Below are 19913 nucleotides of genomic sequence, written 5' to 3'. Positions count from 1 at the left end.
AAAATCCTAAACTAGCAAAAGTGCTGAAGCAAATGGAATAATATCAGTAAAAAATGTAAATAAGTAAATGTTGAGCGGGACATGTTTGAAACCTCTTCCTCTGCTGCATGGTGTGATTTTGTCTTTGTCCTCTTTGCATAGATTGCGTGGCCTGCCACCCCGTCAAAGCGGGATGAATGCAAGTGGGCAGGAAAAGATTATGGGGTAAGTCAACACTTTCATGACCAGATTTTGTCACACAGAGACAGGAATTTGTTTGGAAGACTCCCTTTTTTGCGGCCAGTTCCGTAAATGAACTATTTGTGTTGTCTGTGTGCCTTTCGTACAGTGGGCCCAGTCTGTGTAGATTTATGTGGGCGAGCATTGTTTATTTCCCTTTATCGACCTAAACAGTTTGCACAGGGGACCCAAAATATATGTCATTAGGCTTTGTTTGTGTGCTCAGTGCTATTGGTTAACGTTATCACATCGTGGCCATTTTACACGTATCTGATCTTAATTTCATGCCTGGTTGGGTCCCGACTGCTGTGGGTGAAGGGTATTTTCGGATTATCCTGAATCACATACTTCCAAATATCCCAAGGATTCCACTAACCCAGCACTTTGGATTGTGCGTTCACATCTAAGTCGCAACCGCACAACTCACTGAGCGGGAAGCGGGTGCCAAATCTCGCAGAACACAGTGATGAGGTATTTGCGTGCCGTGTGAAAATGTTTACCCTTGAAAATGAGGCAGTGAGAGCAGCAGAGCCGGAGTGCCTTGATTAGGACATTACCGAAGCATTTGGTGAGTGCTCTCAAATTGGTCCATTTCTCCAAAAAACACAATTTACAGGCAACCACAGAACAAATGTAACAGCTGCCTCTCTACAAAAATGCCTAATGGCTGTATCACTCTATTGGCAACACAAGCTCGTAACGTGGCTCGCGATGTTGCAGATAATTTAATGCAGAGTAGAGCTTAGCATACGACAGCAGGTTCACGAGAGTCCAGTGTCATGATTTATCATCATCGGGTCAATTCTATATACATTTTTTTTTTCCTTTTTTTTTGTCAGAAAGATGTGTTCTTGTGCTATGTCATATTGCTCACTAATAATGCTTGATATAATCTGTGATTGTAGAATTTAACCTTTACTATTCACGTGGAGGTGCACGATTACATTTTTTTTTGCTACCGATACCGGGGGTTTGAGTATCTGCCGACATCCGATATTAACCGATACCAAGAGACTTTCTTAAAAGTAGTTTATGTGAGTTAAAATTGAAAATTGTCCTCTTTTCTCCAGTGTGAGATCAATAAAGTCTCTTTTTCTATTGCAAACAAGATGTTATCAATCATAGGGTATCTATTGATAAACTGTAATGGAAAAACATAAACTAAGAAAAACTGGACTTTTCTACATTAAAGATATGACCAGCTATTTTGGTTCTCACAAAAATGTATCTGATCATTACAACTCGTGCGTAATGTTATATTAGTTATTTCTTAAAGCAATACTAAGTAACAAGACTTAATGGGATGATTGGGGGTCTCCCCCTGGGTGTCTCTGGCCAGAAAACCATGATTGCAACTTGACTGCCACTGGGTCGGAGTCACCAATACGCACTAGTTGAATCACAAAGAAGAAGCTAACAGGCTAACAGGCAAAGCTAACTGCGGGCTAGCACCACTTTTAACAGTATTTACAGCCAAGTTTGAATGATTTTTTTTTTTTAAATCTCCATTGTGTTATTTGATGTACAATATCCCCTCTCCCTTTGGCTTTTCTGTCAGCATAGTATTTACTCTCATGGACAATTAATAAGTTAAAAAAAAACGCAACATGCTACGACACCTGCAGTAGCGCTCATGGCCTCTAGGGGCATGGCTTACTTAAAATTGTGCGCGGCGATCAAAAAATGTGTTTGCATTGGATAAAACTAACTCAGCGATTAGATTCTCCAGGTCTTAGCTTTGAAATGGCATACAGCATGCCTATATTTACTTTAGTTGGTGAAAGTTGTGTTTTTAAAGTGTTGAGGGACAAAACTGCTATCGCTTCAGGATCGGATATTTGTAGCCGATACCCAATACTGTATTTTTTTCCTGCAATCTGGCATCTACCATGTTCAGTTTTTACCTACCACATACGGTTCATGGATTGACTTTAGGACCCCATGTCAAATCGTGAACAGAAGTTGAGCTAAAGTTGATGAAATGTGTCTTGAGGAGGACATGGTAAAATCATTAGTCTGAACTTGGGGTCAGCCGCAAGACATTGTGAGATTTCTTTAATCAGCTACGGGCTTGTGGTTTAAATGGGCATCGCTTTGTTGGGTCTGTCAGGAAATAGATCCCATGCATCTTAAGGTGTGAATACTCTGATAATCCCCTGCAAGTTCGGCTGTAAATAATTACCGGGTAAAAGTATATTTGATCTTGACCGTGAAATGAAACAGGCACGCTTGTTCGAGAACAAAAGTAGCCCTGAGATCCAAAAGTCAATTTACTTTTAGCTCTGGAAAATGTCAGGACTTTTATGCATTTACTATATATGTCACATGAGGGACATAATTGTGACTTCAAAACAAAACGTGGGAAGATCTCGAAGCCAAAGTATTTACATGTGGTATAAAGAAGAAGATAATTTAGCTGTCTCCAACACTCCCAAATCCCTACGCTCGTGCACATGTATTTGTTCGGGGGATATCAAGGATGTATTTATAATTAGGCAAACCCAGGCTTAATCTCTTAAACACATGTGCCCAAATCAGGTCCTCTGGGCTGCTAATAAGCCGCCCCACATTAACCAATCCTGTTGATTAGCACTCTAATAAACAGTCTCACACCGCTGGGACTATAGCAACATGTGCCGCTGCGCCAACTCAAATAGCCTTAGTGAATTCAAACATGTGGATCATTAAAGATGTGAAGCAGACTTTACTTACAGGTTGGGTTTCTTTAAAAGGGGATTCAATTGTGAGCACATAGAAAGTGGAAAGTCCCCTTCTAAGCATAATACCAGCAGAATTATTGTGTAGTATCATTTTCTGCTTTTGATTAGTCTATTCTAAAACACAGAGCTGAAGTATATTAAAAGTATGAATGTTTGATTTAAAGATTATTGTTGAAAGGCAAGAAGTGGATTTGGGAGGAATACACTTAAGAAGATGAACAGGATGGTTTGCGTTGCGTGCCAGTGTAGAAAATTCAACCATATGGATTAAAAGATAACCAGTGGGAGGCAGTGCATAGGGATGTAAATTCATTTGGCAGCTGTAATTTTGATAAATAAAATGTTCTCTTTTATTTTCCAGAAAGAGTGTTCCAACTTTATTCGCGTGCTACAGCCGTACAACCATACACACTTGTACATCTGTGGCACAGGAGCCTTTCATCCCATTTGTTCTTATCTGGAGATGGGCAAAAGGGCAGAGGTGAGGCCTGGTTCACACTCACACCATGTGTTATTCTGCGCCTGGCTTAATTATTTACATACAGCTCTGTGCAAACGTCTGGGGCACATCAAATATGCAGTTTACCTCGTGTGCTTGAATAAATGCTGTGTTTTTTTAAATGTTATCATTGTCATCATCATAATGTTGTCACGGCTCAGATGCTTTTTTTATACTATTATACAAGCATCGCATGTTCCTGTGATGCAGGGTATTTTCATCAACGTTTCAGCCGTCTGTGTTCATTATTTCACCTCATCGAGCTGTCTTTCCGTCAATGTCTCCCCTTTGTTTTTGCATTAAAGTTTAATAAGTCATGTTGATAAAAGGTCTGCAGGTTAATCAATATAGCAGCATGGGCTCTGCAGTGTGTGACAGTGAAGAAAGGAGAGACAGACTACACCATGCAGATAAAGATCGCGCCATGTGTTCACTGTTGTTTAGACAGAAGTTGATCAAAAAGAATGATGATTGATTCTTATAAATTATTGGGTAACACTTTATATTAATCCTTATTTAGCCTTAATAAATTGTGAATTAACACTTAATTCATCATGAACAATGAATTTGACTAACACTTAATAACTACTTAACTACAACAGTTAATGCCCGACTCATAATGAATAGTTCTTCACATACTTCACTTACTTATTGTTAAGTAGTTATTAAATTAAAGCAGTACTAAGTCACTTGTTTACCTTAATAAATCATTTTTGTAGTACCTCTGAGGGTAATACAAGTGTTAATGGGATGATTGGGGGGTCTTTTATCTCCCCCTGGTGTCTCCGACCAGAAAACCACAATTGCAACTTCGCTGCCACCGGATCGGAGCCAACAATGCACACTAATGGAATCATGAAGAAGAAGCTATCAGGCTAACGGGCTAAGCTAACTGCAGGCTATCACCACTTAAACAGTATTTACAGCCAAGTTTGAGCGAAAAAAATTATCTCCATTGTGTAATTGGATGTACAATATCCCCTCTCCCTTTGTCTTTTGTCAGCGTAGTATTTACTCTCACGGCTAATTAATGAGTAAAAAAAACATGCTACGACACCTGCAGTAGTGCTTGTGTCCTCTAGGGGCATGAGTTATTTAGTTCTGCTTTAAATTTTAAAGTTTATTAAGGCTGAATAAGGTGTAGTTATTATAGAGTGTTACCATATTGCATTAGATTTGATGTTTTCTTTTTTTCCCCTACTTTTTCATTCCTCTTAAAAAAGGTTTACGCTTTATAACAGCCACTCTTTGAACTGTGACCCTTTCTGCTCCAGGACAACATCTTTCGAATGACCCAACATTTCGAGAACGGCCGCGGGAAAAGCCCCTACGACCCCAAGATGCTGTCGGCCTCTCTGCTGATCGGTGAGTTTGATCTGCCTGATTAGTTCCAGGAAACATGCGGTTAGAGCAAGAACAAATTGTCTCTAACTCTCGTTCTGTTTGGCAGATGGCGAGCTGTACTCTGGCACATCTGCAGACTTTATGGGAAGAGACTTTGCCATTTTCCGAACTCTGGGAGACGAGCATCCGATCAGGACAGAGCAGCACGATTCACGATGGCTGAATGGTAAGTCATCCTTGTCCTCAATAGTAAAGACAGCATTTGAACTCGGTCTGAGCACTGCTATGCTTTTGCTCGTTCAGACAATTCTGCTGTTGTTGTTTGTTTTCTTTTGGAGAAAGTAGCGTATGATATAAGATGCTATGATACGTTTTTGTTTTTTTCTTGAGATGTTTACTCTGAGATATCCCCTGTAAGCGTTGTTTCTATCGGTGAATAATTTAGATTTTTAGTTTTCTTGAAAAAAAGGAAAGATAATGTTGGAATTGTCTCTGGATACTTGAAACAACTCATCAGTCATAGAAACCTAAGTGGAAACCTCCCAGCCGTTGAGGAAAAGACCACTTTGATGCATTGACAAGACCTGAGCTTTAAATCCCCTCTCAGACCATCATTTCCATTCTTGTGCAGACATCAGATATCACAGCCCATTCAGCAGGCCCATGGATTCGTCTGTCCTAGTCAGATTAGCCCAGTTATCGACTCCTCAGTGTTTCTCGCTATCTGTCGGCACCACCGTGAACTTACCGAGCCACAAAGGGTCAGTTTAGACCGTGCCATCCTTTCCCCCGCATTCCCACACGGCTAATCCAGTCTCAGCTGTTCTTTCCTATGGCGGAGTCGGATTCCGAGATCGCCAATTTCCACCCCCCCATGCATCCTCATCAGAAACATATACAGTCTTTAGCCGTGCTGATTACCATGACATCCTCATAAAGAGCTGGTTTGAAGGTGAAACTATTGTTATGACCTTAATCCCCAATCGATCTTTCACCGGGTTCAAACAAATGAGGGGATTGTTTTCTTTCATACGAAGCACAATACTTCTAAAAAGCGGGGATCGTAATTGTGCCGAGATCGTCCCGGGTGGAGATATTCTATTGAGGCATCGTCAGAAAGCTTATGGTATTCATTACACAGGAGAATATGAATGGGGTAATAGTAAAGAGTGACTAAAGGAAGGGATTAGAGGCTTGCCCAGCCCAGTGTTGTGAGGTATACCGTAGTCTATGGATTTCTTCTTCTTGTGAATAGGATACATATTTCATGGGATTTTCCATTAGATTTCGTAAAACTGCTTGGCAAAAATCCTGGTAGAAATCCTCAGTTTATTATGTTAACCAAATATGAAAGTATATTACAAATACCAGTAACTTTAACCTCTTACCCTCCCACTTTAACCGCAAATCCAAAAGCTTCTCGACTGGAGAGCTTAGCCAGTATAACAACTTTTTGGTTGCGTTGTCGCCGTGTGTTTATCACATTTTGTAGGGTTTCTTTGTTGTGTTTTTGATGCTTTTTCATAGCTTTTTTCAGGTGCTTTTTTGTCGTTTGTCAGTTTTTCTATCAAATTTTTGTCCCTTTTGTTTTTGCGTTTTCGTCACGTTTTTTTGTCACTCTTTTGTGGCTTTTATGTTGCTTTTTCATCGCCATTAAGTATTGTTTCTGTTGATTTTTTTACTGTGTTATTGTTGCTTTACTGGCAAGTTTTTGTCGGTCTTTTGCCTCTTTTTTGTCACTTTTTTGTTGCGTTTTCATCCTCATTTTTGTCGCTATTTTGACACTTTCTTCTACAAAGCTTTTAGATTTGGGTGAGGCCGAACTCGAGAAAATGTGCTTGGTAAAACAGATTAATATTTAAGAATAAAATGCACTATGCCTCTGTATACACAAATAACAAAACAAGAAAGTGCTTTGTGTATTAAAAGTAGCGCGATTGTATTGCATGGACATGTTATCATTTTATCATGAAGACTTAACTGGCCTAAATCTCAAAATATGTCCGCTGCAGTGTCGGGGGTCGGACCAAACCACCCCCTGAATAATGTTGTTTGTGTTAGCTGTTACATATAATGAATAGTGTGACCTCTGCGAGTGCTGACAGCATGTTGTTCTTATGCTTGTGCTCGTGCGGTACACTTCATCATGCTGCAGTAAGGACGCGTTCACAATAGAGGACTGAAGCGTGTGTGTGTGTGTGTGGGTGTGTGTGTGTGTGTGAGTGAGTGGGGGATACGCATTTTTCATACCCGAGCTCTCACAGTCACACAACACATATAAATCTGGGTCCCCCTTTTTGGCCACACTCGCCTCTTTCACAGTCACTCTCCTACACAGTAACAGGGCACTCCTTGCATCTCTTCAACTAATAGTTTATTTACAGGCAGTGGTGAAGAGTAACTATATCTGAGGCACATTTTAAAGCAAATTCACACTTTAGGATACGGCCCAGTAATACCATGGTACTTACAGTGGTAATTACTAGTTTAATATAAGGTACATCTTAAGTAATATTAGTTGTGCTTCTAGGTACATACAGTGGTAACTAATAGATAAAAAGGCCACCCAGTAACTACCACTTTAGGCATCTGATATGCATTACTTACCAGTACATATCTAATACTTGCATTGTTATTACATAGAAACTACCACTTGAAGTATTTAGGAATTACTACTGAAGTCCACTATCAAGTACCACTGTAATTATCTAAACGCACCAGTGTACGTACCAGGGATGTACCAGGGATGTACCACAGTAACTACCCAGGAGTTACCAGGCCATATTCTAAAGTGTTTCCCAATAGGGAATTCAGTGTGTCGTTTTGTGTTTCTTTGGTGCTGCCACAGTGGCTGCATTTCTTTGTCCTCTTGCCCCGATAGGAGAGCTCTACACCCTCAGGGCTCCATATATTGTGCTTAAATAAAAGTTTCAATTTATTCAAGTGTGGCCCGGGACAATCAGAGCCATGTGTGTCTGTGAGGATGTGGTCTGGGGGACAGGGGTTATGTGGGATTTGGATTTGGAGAGACTGCTCGCGGGTAAAGTCAGATGCTGTAACATAAGGGTGAAAAGTAAATGGCAGATATTACTGAGCCGTGACTGGATAATATCATAGGGGATTGAATCCGGAGGTGTCAAATTGGGGTGAGGGGCTTGTCGTAGGGACACAGGGGTTAGGTTGTTGTAATTGCTTAGTTTTGAGTGCGAATGTAACTTTTATATTGTGATACTATAACTTGTGTTTTTTTTTTTTAATAGATCCAAGATTCGTCAGTGTGCACCTCATCCCTGAGAGCGACAACCCAGAAGACGACAAGATTTTCCTGTTTTTCAAAGAGAATGCGATGGATGGCGAGCACACAGGGAAGGCCACCATTGCCAGGATTGGACAACTGTGTAAGGTAACGCACATTTTTATATATACAAGAATATTATTTGGTATCGCTTTATATTAAGTTGGTGCTCATTTGGTGTTGGTAAGGTATTAGTAATCTGCTTGTGGTTATGGGTTAGGATTAAGGCTAGGCCATGAATAAGCACATTATTCATGGCCAATTAGCATGTTAGTCGATATTAGTATATTAGTACCTATCAATTGATAGGTACTGCTAGGTATTGCTGAGTTTGAGTTGGCTTGGACTCGTCTTGAAGTAACATTTCCAATGGAACAAGCATAAATTTGCTTAAAAAAAAACTTGAAATGAGACCAAAAAAAAAAAAAAATCTGTCTAGTTCCATTAGCAATACAACAGTCCAAACCTTCTCAAAATCATAACGATTTATTGTGATGCAAGCGCTTAATACCCCAGTAATGCTTAATGAGCATTCCTTAATATAAAGTGTTTTTGTGATTCTAACACATAATTGAAATATATTTAAAAACTGAGTTTATGTTTAAATTACTATATTTAATATAAATATTGGTAATGCTTTATATTAAGGTGTGCTCATTAAGCATTAATAAGGTACTAATAAGCATTAGTAATATACTTGGAAAGTATTAACACACTGCTTATTATACTTTTATCTGTTAACATACTAATAAGCCATTAATAATACGCTTATTCAGTGCCTACCCTTAACCAAACACTAACCTTAACCCCTACCCTGACCTTACAATGATTACTAATGCTTATTAATACTTAATGAGCACACCTTAACCTAAAGCGATAATATTTAATAAATCTCTTTTTTTAAGTTTAAACATTTCAGCATACAAAGTATTCAAAATCTGTTGTTGGCATTGCCTGTTGATGCAGAATGACATGGGCGGCCACAGAAGTCTGGTCAACAAGTGGACAACATTTCTCAAGGCTCGCCTCATGTGCTCAGTACCCGGGGTCAACGGCATTGACACACATTTTGACGAACTACGTAAGCTGTTGTCCTTTTATTCATGCCGTTTATTGCTAGAAAAAGTAATCTCACTGGTGTTACTCCTCTTGTCATTTTAGAGGATGTGTTTCTGATGAGCGCCAAGGACCCCAAGAACCCACTCATCTACGCTGTGTTCACCACTTCCAGGTACAGCCCAAAACAAATCTCTTTGATGACAACCTCCAAGTGTGCGGGTACATACTGACTCAGACAGATGCTGGTAGTGTCGTATTTGTTTTGTTGATTTGTTGCCTGGAGAGGAGCAAAACCTAATATGCATTCAACATACTGCCATACTGGAGAAGTTATTTCAACTCAATCTAAAAAACACACATGCCTCGGATTTTCTTTTTTCTTCATCCTTTTATCTGAAATATCTAAACCATTTTGAAATGACACGGCAGGATGCGAGCCACCAAGCGCATTTCCTGAAAGCAATCCCCTCTCCCTAATCCATTTACAGGTGTCTTATGGCTGCTTTGCTTTCCCCCCCCAATACTCCTCTCCAAATTTCCACTTTTTCTTGTAGCAGAGATTGCTTTTAGCTGAATCCCTCCGCTGCGCTACCTGTCCCATTCCCTATTGAAAAGCTTGGCAGCACAGGCTTGTAGGGAAATCAGATTAGAGCCAGAGAAACACGATATTCACTCAACAGGAATGCATGTCTATCCCCAGGCCACTGCCCCGCGGCTAAGCTGAGTTTCCAATGGGCTGGGTGTGGTGGTTTAAACAAGCATGCTCTGAAGGGAAAACATAGAGGAAAGCATATACAGTTGGTTTTAGTGAGGTATGAAAAATACTATTATCTGTTTTTGTTGTGAATCTTTTGGGAAAGGTCAGCAGCGTAAACTAAAGATACAGGCAGTCATTATCCCTTACCATTTAAAGATAAAGGTTTTGAAAAAGCAGTTTTAATATTTGACAAAGCAAGCTCTGTAACTGTGAAATAAACTTGCATGTCCGTCCCGTGTCTCCGTAGGTTTTCTCCACATGCGCCAGTTTCTCTTACCTCTAGAAACATGTACAATAGAGTTATGGCCTCTCTAAACGAGACAGTCCTGAAAGAACCAGAACCATATTAGTCCAGTGCTCCGGTCTCTGCACTGGCTTCCTGTCGCTCAGAGAATAGAATTTAAAACAGCTCTGCTTGTGTACAAGTCTTTTCATGGTTTAGCGCCAAAATACATCTCTGACAAGTTAGAGCCGTATGAACCATCTCGGGCCCTGAGAACTTCAGGGAGGGGTCTTCTGGTGGTTCCCAGAGTCAGGACTAAACACGGGGAGGCTGCATTTCAGTTTCATGCAGTTAAAATCTGGAGCAGTCTTCATGAGGATGTGAGACAGGCCTCAATGTTCAAATCCAGGCTGAAAACAGTTCTTTTTACCTGTGCATGTGATGACTGACAGTATTTTATCTAGACTCTTGGTTTTACTGTAATTAATTCATTGTGAAGCACTTTGAATTGCCTTGTGTATGAATTGTGCTCTACAAATTAACTGGTATCGCTTTAGATTAAGTTGTGCTCATTAAGTATTAATAAGCATTAGTAATCATTTTAGGGCTAGGGTAAGGGTTAAGGTTAGGGTTAGGTTAAGGGTTGGCTATGAATAAGCGTATTATTAATGGCCTATTAGCATGTTAGCAGATAAAAGTATAACATGCAGTGTGTTAAAACTTTACAAGCATATTATTAATACATTAATACCTTGTTAATACGTAACAAGCACACCTTAATATAAAGCGTTACCAAAAAATTGACTAAAAATTGACCACATTTTAAAAGGTCCTGACCAAAATCTGTTTTGCAAAACAGTTTATTGTTTCTCTTTGAGGAAATTGCGAGTATTCTAGTTTCTTGTGATTTGGATATAGTTTTATAATCAAAGGTTATCATCAAATCATTGATGTTATACAAGTATGTAAAAACACAATATCTCATCACGTAGTAGGCACATTGAGTTGCCTTGTGTACGAAATGCGCGGTATAAATAAAGTTGCCTTGCCTTGCCTAGTAATGAGTCATCATTAGGTAAGTTATACAATGGTATAGTTATAATATGATTCACACTGACCACACCACACCCTTAAGTTCCCCTTATTTCTGCACTTTGGGAAATGAGGTATATGACAATTGCATGTGTGCATGTCTCTTACACCCATGCACACTATAAAAATCAATTATGGGGCATTGAAGAAAAGAGCGGTTTAATTGGTTTTCTAAGTGGCGCATTTTCAGAGATGAATAGGAGAGAGATTAAGGGCTTTTTTAAGCTTTTAATATCCCTGCTTAATGAGGCCCGGAGATCAATGTTTGATTGTGGCATTGTGTGTGCATAAAGTCTATTCATTTCTGTCATCAACTGTGTCTATGCAAACATATGCCCACCCTTTTCCTCAACCGCGCACAGCACTGGTCTCGGACTTAATTGAATTTTGTAAGTAATTAACATTTTCAAATGCTAATCCATTCATCTTCCATGCTTTAGTGAGCCCCAGTCATTGTATGCACGGCAGCAACATCCCTAATTTGTGAAATACCACTTCCCACTGCAGTTAGCAAGACAAAGCACTTTGCAAATTGTTCCGGACTCAGAGCTTCCTACAAGCAAAATGTAGTGTACCGCCATGTGTATTAAACTGCACTTACAAAATTAATAGGTGAACGCGAGATGGAATTTGACATCAGACTTTAAGCTGCGTAATTACTCGGCAGGAAATAAAAAACCTTGCTTGGTAAGAGGTTAATAGACACTGATCGTGCAATCTTAATAGAGGCTTCATTAATTTTGCCTTTTCAGATTTTTCCAAATGTTAAAGGAATACTTGCAGAAATGTGTCCAGTTGAATAAAGTAAAAAGTACAGCTGTAAAATAACTTAGCTGAGTAACAGCAAACATATTCTGAAATATTCCCCTTATTTTGGATCTGACAGTCCTCATATCTATTTTCACTTGTCATGTTGTCTCTTGGATGATCTTGGACAACCTAAAATAAAAGCTAAACAACACCCAGTTCATTTTTTATTCATAACGGATTGATCTTGCCTCACTCTGCCATTCATTTGCTTTTAAAAATGAAATCCACCCATCTGGCTCATACAAAGTGCTAGTTAAATATTGGAGAGTGTTTTGAATACTGTCTAGCACAGGTCCTGTTTGGTTGGTGGCGTGCCCACATTCCTGTCTGTTCTCAGGAGGCTGGGAGCAATCACAGAGAAGTTCCCATCTGTCAGTCCGTACTTAGGTAATCACAGTCCTCTCCTCTCCGCGTCTTTGTGTGCCGAAGGGTCATTTTGTTGTCTTTCTTCAAGATTTCACAAGTCCCTAATCCATGTCTTGTGTGACCGATTATTCACAAATCCCCTTTGTTTATCGGAGTCATCCGTCTAGATTTCTGCAGCTCGAATGCTCTCCAACCCTTTTTGATTGTTGAAAGATTTTTGGTCCGACATAGCGGTTCACAAATTGTGGAGAGGTTTCACTGGTGGTGCGCAGGCCACATCTGGGGGTGCTCAATACTGTCCAATTTCAAAGTTCTATTTTGTCAAAAATGGTACTTGAAAAAACAATATTGTGAGGTGTTTGTTGGTTTGAAAACCGTCTTTCTTCTTTCTCTGCAGTAACATCTTCAAAGGCTCGGCAGTGTGTATGTACAACATGGCAGACATCAGGAGAGTGTTTTTGGGACCTTATGCGCACAGAGATGGCCCCAACTACCAGTGGGTACCATTCCAAGGGAGAGTACCTTACCCTCGTCCTGGCACTGTAAGCCTCCTCCAGACAAATTAACATTGCATCGGATTTCATAGTATAAAATAAATATGTACAATATGAGTAAAAGCTTTTGATTTCCAGTGTCCCAGTAAGACCTTCGGGGGTTTTGACTCCACCAAAGACCTGCCCGATGATGTCATCACCTTTGCCCGTGGTCACCCCGCCATGTACAACCCTGTCCAGCCCATAGGAGGCCGTCCCATCATGGTGCGAACAGATGCAGACTACCAATTCTCACAGCTGGTGGTGGACCGGGTTGAGGCTGAGGATGGGCAGTACGATGTCATGTTCATTGGCACAGGTGCCTAAGTCTACCCTGCTGTAGGTCTGTGAGCTCTTTTTAGTGTGCATCAATTAAACGTGACTGTTGGTATTTCTTACAGACAGGGGCACTGTGCTGAAGGTGGTGACCATCCCCAGGGAGAGTTGGCATGACCTAGAGGAGGTTGTCCTGGAGGAGATGACTGTTTTTAGGGTAAGACTAGTGATTCATTCAAGGTGACATCCTTTGTCAACTATGTAAAAAATGTGCTCATAAAATGCTCATCTGTTTTTTGTTTTACAGGAACCTACTCCCATCACTGCAATGGAGCTGTCAACAAAGCAGGTAGGAGCATGTTTCACACATCATAATTTCAATAGATGTGGACAGATGTCATTGCAATGAGAAAATTATAAGAGCCCTTAAACACTCATCAAAATTCTTAAATGTACAAATGTGATGTTTTCTTTGAGAATCTGACTCTGACCACACTCTTGACAAGCATTCATTCAGCAACGACCAGTATTTATGTCTTTGTTATTACTCTGCGCTCCCACAGCAACAGCTGTACCTTGGCTCAGCGCTGGGCGTATCACAGATGTCTCTGCACCGGTGTGAGGTGTATGGGAAAGCCTGTGCGGAGTGCTGCCTGGCCAGAGACCCTTACTGCGCTTGGGACGGTACCGAGTGCTCAAGATACTTCCCCACCGCCAAAAGGTATTTGCACTTACCAAACAAATGCTCTTCTTTAACCTTTATTTATCCCCAGAGGGATTGCCAAGGTTGTGTGGTTCTTTTCAGCTACATGGTCCCATTGTATTTATAACGTCACATGTGCTCACACCTGGGAGTTACGTATCACTGCACCTGGACTTGGCTCTGCTCTTGGCTTTAATGCGCTTTGTTATAAATGTTTTGCTCAAGGGCATCACTGTGCACAACCTTGATTCTCTGACCTCACTTTCCAGCAGTCTGTGAATCCAAACAAGCACACAGATACCAGGCACACAATGTGAAAAGAGAAAATAAATTGGCGAAATCTCAAGCTTCACTGTTACAGCAACATAAAATACAGTAATTATTTGTGCTCAGGCAGATACTGTACTCTGAGAATGTCTTATCAACATCCAGAATCCTGCTTTCATCTCCTGCCAAAAAAAAAAACAGTGTCTAAATGCTACTCCCCAGCACAGTGCACACAAAAGACACACGGTAAATTACAGCCAACAGGAGATGTCTGACCACTTCACCCCACAGCAAGGAGGTATGAACAAGCTCACCCTCAAATTACCCTCTGCTATATCCGGAGGGACTTGCTGACCACTACAGCTCACACACTTGCACACCACAATGCACAGCAGGCCAGTGGTGCACTTGAGTCTGACACGGAGAGTGCAGTTGGCACACCCCGTGGTTAAGGCCATGACCAACTCCCCTCCTTTATCTACCACATGGAGAATTTTTTTTCCTCTTGTCTTGAATGAAAAGCAGAGACTCCATACTGCACATGCTCAGACAGCCAAAAAGATGGGACGGGGGACCAGGAAATGAACATATTTGGGGCATATATAGTACAATAAAGGGACAAAGCCATATGAAGGCAATATAGACACAACCCCATCTGTTTCTTCTTTACGTGTGCTTTTCTATTCCCACTGCTTGTCCTTTTCCATACCTCACCTTTGGCTTACATAAACTCCACAAGTCTTTGATTTTTATAGCACTTGTCAAACACTATTATTTCACTGTGGCAATTAGGTCCAGGGGAAAAATACTTCAGCACTTCAAAATGTTCACAGCCACATACACTGAGAAATAGTGCAGCAATACCTACTCAGAGAGAACATGTACTGTTTTTCCATTGGCAATTTTCTGACTTTGCATTGATGCCAAGGTTTGGTTTCTTTTATTACCACCAATCTGATACACTGAATAAGCAGCAGTGGTAAAAGGACAAAACCTACCTACGATTGAGGGAGTTGTAATGTAATGTAACATTGCCCCCTTGTGGACAAAAAATAATAGCACCGATTTTTATTTTTTAAGCCTTACTTCGTACTTTTCATCTGGTGTACCTTTTCTTGGCAGGACAGTTTATATCACACCTTAATAAAAGAACAATTAATCCATATTGGCATCGCTCTTAATTAAGAGCTGCTTGTGAAATAATAATATGGTATTAATAAGCATTACTAATCTGTTTAGAGCTACGGGTTTGGGTTACGATTAAGGTTAGTGTGAGGATTAGCGTAGGCCATGGATATGCATATTATTCATAGCCTATTAGCATGTTAGTTTATAATAGTATACAAAGCATCTTATTATTATATATTTACAAGCATGTAATTCATGGCCTATTAATCACTAATGCTTATGAATATACCTTATTAATACTTAATGAGCTCCCCTTAAAGGAATAGGCCACTGTTTTTCCATACTGAGATATGTTCTTACCTGAGCTTAGATGAGTTGAAACATACCTATCTGGTCTTTGTGGAAGAGCGTGGACGCTTCCAACTTCACACCGTTTGGAGCAATAGGAATACAATGGGAGAGGCCAAATGCACAAAGACCAGACAGTTACGTATCAACTCGTCTAAGCTCAGGCAAGAATATATCTCAGTATGTAAAAATGGTGGCTTGTTCCTTTAATATAAAGCGTTTCCTTTTGGGAACCAACCCACCATTTGACAACTGCAATTCTATCAGTGATACAGAGCCCACTAATGATGCTGTTGAATTCATGAATTCTCTTATGTATGTTATAGCAATTTGCTTGACATTTTACTATGTATTCCCCTTTAGATATTGAATGAATGTAGAAATAAAGTTACTAAAATGGATATTGTCCCCAGGCGTACCAGACGACAAGACATCAGAAATGGTGACCCTCTGTCCCAGTGCTCAGACCTTCAACATCATGGTAAGTCATTCACAGTAAGTTACTGTTCATCTACACACAAACAATACACATTCAAATGGACGTATCTCACTTTTCTTTGCATTGAACAGATGATATTGAAGGGATGGGAGGCACCATTGAGGACAGGACTGTATTTGGAGTGGAGAACAGCAGCATGTTTCTGGAGTGCAGTCCTAAATCTCAGAGAGCACGAATCTACTGGCAACTGCAGAGACTCAGTGATGACAGAAAAATAGAGGTTTGTATTTCTTTGTCTAAAGCCTCATTTTCTTTTGTTATTCATTATTTCACTTTCACTACAAACTCATTGAAAATTATTGTTACCTGTGGTAATACCTGTAAATCAGTATGTACTACGTGTGCAACTACAATTAATTTTTAATTATGTATTTTTGAGATGATAGAATATGAATAGGAAGCAGCTATCTTTGTTTGTATACATTCTTTGATAGGTCAGTGTGGGGTTCAGTAAGTTTTACGTCTCCCCACTCCATTTCAAGCATCAGTGAATAAGTGATTGTTATTGTGTGGCCTATCCTTGCTGTTTTATTCTTGGCACACTGTTTGCTTGAAATAAGAAATTAAATTAAACAAACTACAGTTTGTTTATCTGTCAAAACTTCCCAGTCTGCCACAGGCTTTACCTTCTTGTGCTAGATTATTTTGTAATTAGCTCTTTGGCCTCTACCCTGTGGGGGTCATAACTTTTGGGTGGAGATATTTAGATTGACCTTTGACCTCGGGATGTAAGGGTCTTTCATTTCTACACACATGTATACTTATACTTTTATAATTCCACTTAACTGACAGAGTGGACTGTGTTTTGTTAATTAAGCAAACTGTAAGATATCAAATATTTGCGTGGACTCATGTTGCTTTGCTATTCTCCACTTTAATTTATTTTAATGTTTTATGTTTATATTTAAATGCTTGAATATAATTATTAGTGATAATAATTGGTGTATGTTATCAGGACAGTGCATGTTAATGTGCAGACAGGAGATACATTACTTCCTTATGATTGACCATGAATGGAATTGTTAAATGCTTTTTCGACCAATGATTGAAAACAAAATGAAGCGTTTGTACATGATGTATCCTATATTTGTTAATTTCGTTACTGTCTTCTCATCGTAGATCCGATTTGACGACAGGATCCTGCGTACAGATCAGGGCTTGCTTATCCGCACTCTGTCCCAGTCCGATGTCGGGACCTACCACTGCCACGCTGTAGAGCACGGGTTCATCCAGCCCCTAATGCGACTCAACCTGCAGGTCATCCCCACACAGAAACTGGGCGACATCTTACCAGGTTTCCCTGCTGTGGCCAACAGTGGGGGTCCCGCTCCCAAACACAGAATGTGGTATCGGGATTTCCTGTCTCTCTTGGACCACCCGGACCTCAACAGCGTGGAGGAGTTTTGCGACCGTGTTTGGAAGAAAGAGCGCAAACAGAAAAAAGGGAAGACACCTAACAGCAAATCTGACAGAGCTGGCCCTAACCCATTAATAAGGCCAAAATCCCTTCCACCGAACGCTCAGAAGCAGCAAGGCGCCCCCCCACAGAGCAGAGCGGGGCCCGAAACGGCAGCTGAGGGGACACAGCGGAGCCTCAACCCGCCACAGCAAAACCTCAGCAGCCAAGCGACTAGGAACAACCAGAAAGCGCAAAGCGGTCAAAAGGCTGCCTCCCAAACTGCCGGGGGCGTGGCCAGACTGACCAACCAGCATGCGGCGAAATGGAGACGAATGCAAGAGAACAAGAAAGGACGCAACAGGAGAACCCACGAGCTGCAGAGACCTCCGAGGAGCGTCTGAAGGGGAGGAACGAGCACTGCTGTGGAAGACATAAAGCACAAAGCCCCATGCGTCTAAGCATTCTAGACTTTCTTTAGTGTTGTAATCAGTGTATGATCCAGTGACCTCTCCATTAGAGCAGTTTTAGGTCCATTACATCACAAACGCTGCTGCAGAAACACACGTATAACCTGTGAAAAGGACAAAACAAAAATGGTTTAAACTGGAATTTTAACTGTAAATGTGCGGGGATAACGACTGCCCAAGATGTGGTCAGGCAGCCTCTTAATAATGTATATAGGTTACAAAATGGACTAAAAGTGTTGTGTTCCTACAGTGGACGTCCCGTGAAGAGACAGTATTAAAGGAACAGACCTGGAGAAACAAAGAAACTCGTGCAACTGTACATTGTGCCCCTCTCCGACCTGAGCATGTGAACTGCAGAATACATGGGATATTTTAGTGAGCTGTTGGAAAGGGGAAAGAGCATTTCGTGGAGACGTTTAAAGCGACAGAGCAACAATGGCGCCTTTTACAGGTGAACAAAGGCTTGCTCTGCACCGGTGGCCCTCATGTTGAAGCATTTCATCGACCTCGGTGTTGGGACAATGCTTTGCTATTAAACTTGACGTGAGGCAGGAAACGCATTGTGCATGTTGTTGTCAATCAATGTTTAATAAGCTAGTTCTTTTATTTTACTTTTTGTTTTTTTGGTTTTTTTTACACCCTGCCAATTGTTACATGCATTCTTTTAAATGTTCAAAATTCGTGCTTCAAATGATAGAGAAGACGCACCTCATAAAATCCTAGTGCATCATTGCTATTCTACTGTTGCCCTATAACTCGTGCATTTTCTCTGGGATTATAGATGCTAAAACCCACTTATTTGTGTACATACATAATACAAATATCGTTGTGTATATACAGTACTTATTACAGCACAAGAACACCACTTTACTATTATTTATTGCTCATAGTTTTGTGAAAGGGTTGCATTTATTTTTTTAATCTTATTTTTTCTCATTGGTATGATAAAAAAAAAAAAAAAAAACAATGGCATAAGCAACTATGGACTGTGTGATGGACCAACAAAATTGGAACTGGAACCTTTTGTAGATACTGTATAATGGATGAGAAATGCACAAGTGGCTTGAGACATGAGCCACATTTTCTAGCTCCCGCCCAATAATAAGCACAAGTTTGTTACTCATTTCTTCAAGTCTTTCACATTCATCGAGTTACCATTGAATGTAAGATAAATCCCAACCTGAAAAAAAAAGATTAGCTGTGAATCTCTGTAATAGTGGAGAAAATGTCAAATCTAGTCTGAGGACAAGACATGTTATACTGCATGTGAATGCTATTTACAGTAAATGCATCGTTTTAATGTCTCTTAATGTTTTTTGTGAGAAAGGTGAAGTTCCCTCAAAGCAAGGTGTGAATTACTTTTTTTCCTTTTGCCAAAAACAGTGATAACACTTCTGCCAAAGTTGAACTGTCCTCCATGATTCAACAGCGCCCTCTGTTGGTCTTTCTCCCTCCCAGCATACGACAGAAAAGGTGTTAGTGCAATAAATTATGCGCGGATAGTGTACCCAATCTTCTTACCCTTCTCCCATTAGACAAATGAGAGAGCTAAAAGTTACCACTGCTGTAACAGTACGTTCTGGCATGCATTCAGTTGTCTAAATAAACATCTCTGTTACAAATCTCCTTGTTTCATTGTTAATCTGCATCGTGGAGCATCATTTTATCACGGCATGATTAAGCCATACAACCATGTGCGTCATATTTTGTGAATGAAAAGACAACAATTGTACGTCTTGTACTGTTAACGCCAGGATTTCTACTTGTGTTTTTATTTGTAATTTCCACTTCACTCACAAGATGACGCCATAAATGACGCTTTACAACACATTACATTGACGATGGCTCGTAGACCGCACCAGAGGTCACTGTAGAGCATCATCACATGGCTTTAACTAACATCTGCCTC

The 19913-nt window shown here is 40.4% G+C and overlaps 1 protein-coding gene across 1 annotated transcript in view; it reads left to right on the top strand.

The window, feature by feature from the left end:
- sema3aa (sema domain, immunoglobulin domain (Ig), short basic domain, secreted, (semaphorin) 3Aa) overlaps positions 1 to 19626 on the top strand; it is a 39996-nt gene extending 20370 nt beyond the window's left edge. Inside the window, exons 3-17 of the mRNA XM_079582763.1 lie at positions 142 to 204; positions 3301 to 3420; positions 4713 to 4803; positions 4889 to 5008; positions 8043 to 8185; positions 9044 to 9158; positions 9239 to 9308; positions 12782 to 12926; positions 13017 to 13236; positions 13319 to 13410; positions 13501 to 13542; positions 13757 to 13914; positions 16053 to 16120; positions 16210 to 16358; positions 17258 to 19626. Coding sequence (XP_079438889.1) covers positions 142 to 204; positions 3301 to 3420; positions 4713 to 4803; positions 4889 to 5008; positions 8043 to 8185; positions 9044 to 9158; positions 9239 to 9308; positions 12782 to 12926; positions 13017 to 13236; positions 13319 to 13410; positions 13501 to 13542; positions 13757 to 13914; positions 16053 to 16120; positions 16210 to 16358; positions 17258 to 17938 — 2277 coding nt within the window. The 3' untranslated portion in view covers positions 17939 to 19626. The remainder of the gene's footprint in view (positions 1 to 141; positions 205 to 3300; positions 3421 to 4712; positions 4804 to 4888; positions 5009 to 8042; positions 8186 to 9043; positions 9159 to 9238; positions 9309 to 12781; positions 12927 to 13016; positions 13237 to 13318; positions 13411 to 13500; positions 13543 to 13756; positions 13915 to 16052; positions 16121 to 16209; positions 16359 to 17257) is intronic.
- The last annotated feature ends 287 nt before the right edge of the window (positions 19627 to 19913 follow it).

Source organism: Gobius niger (genome assembly GCF_951799975.1).
Source record: "Gobius niger genome assembly, chromosome: 2".
Taxonomy (NCBI): Eukaryota; Metazoa; Chordata; class Actinopteri; order Gobiiformes; family Gobiidae; genus Gobius; species Gobius niger.
Note: the sequence above shows the minus strand (reverse complement) of the source record. Positions and strands in the feature narration are given on the sequence as shown.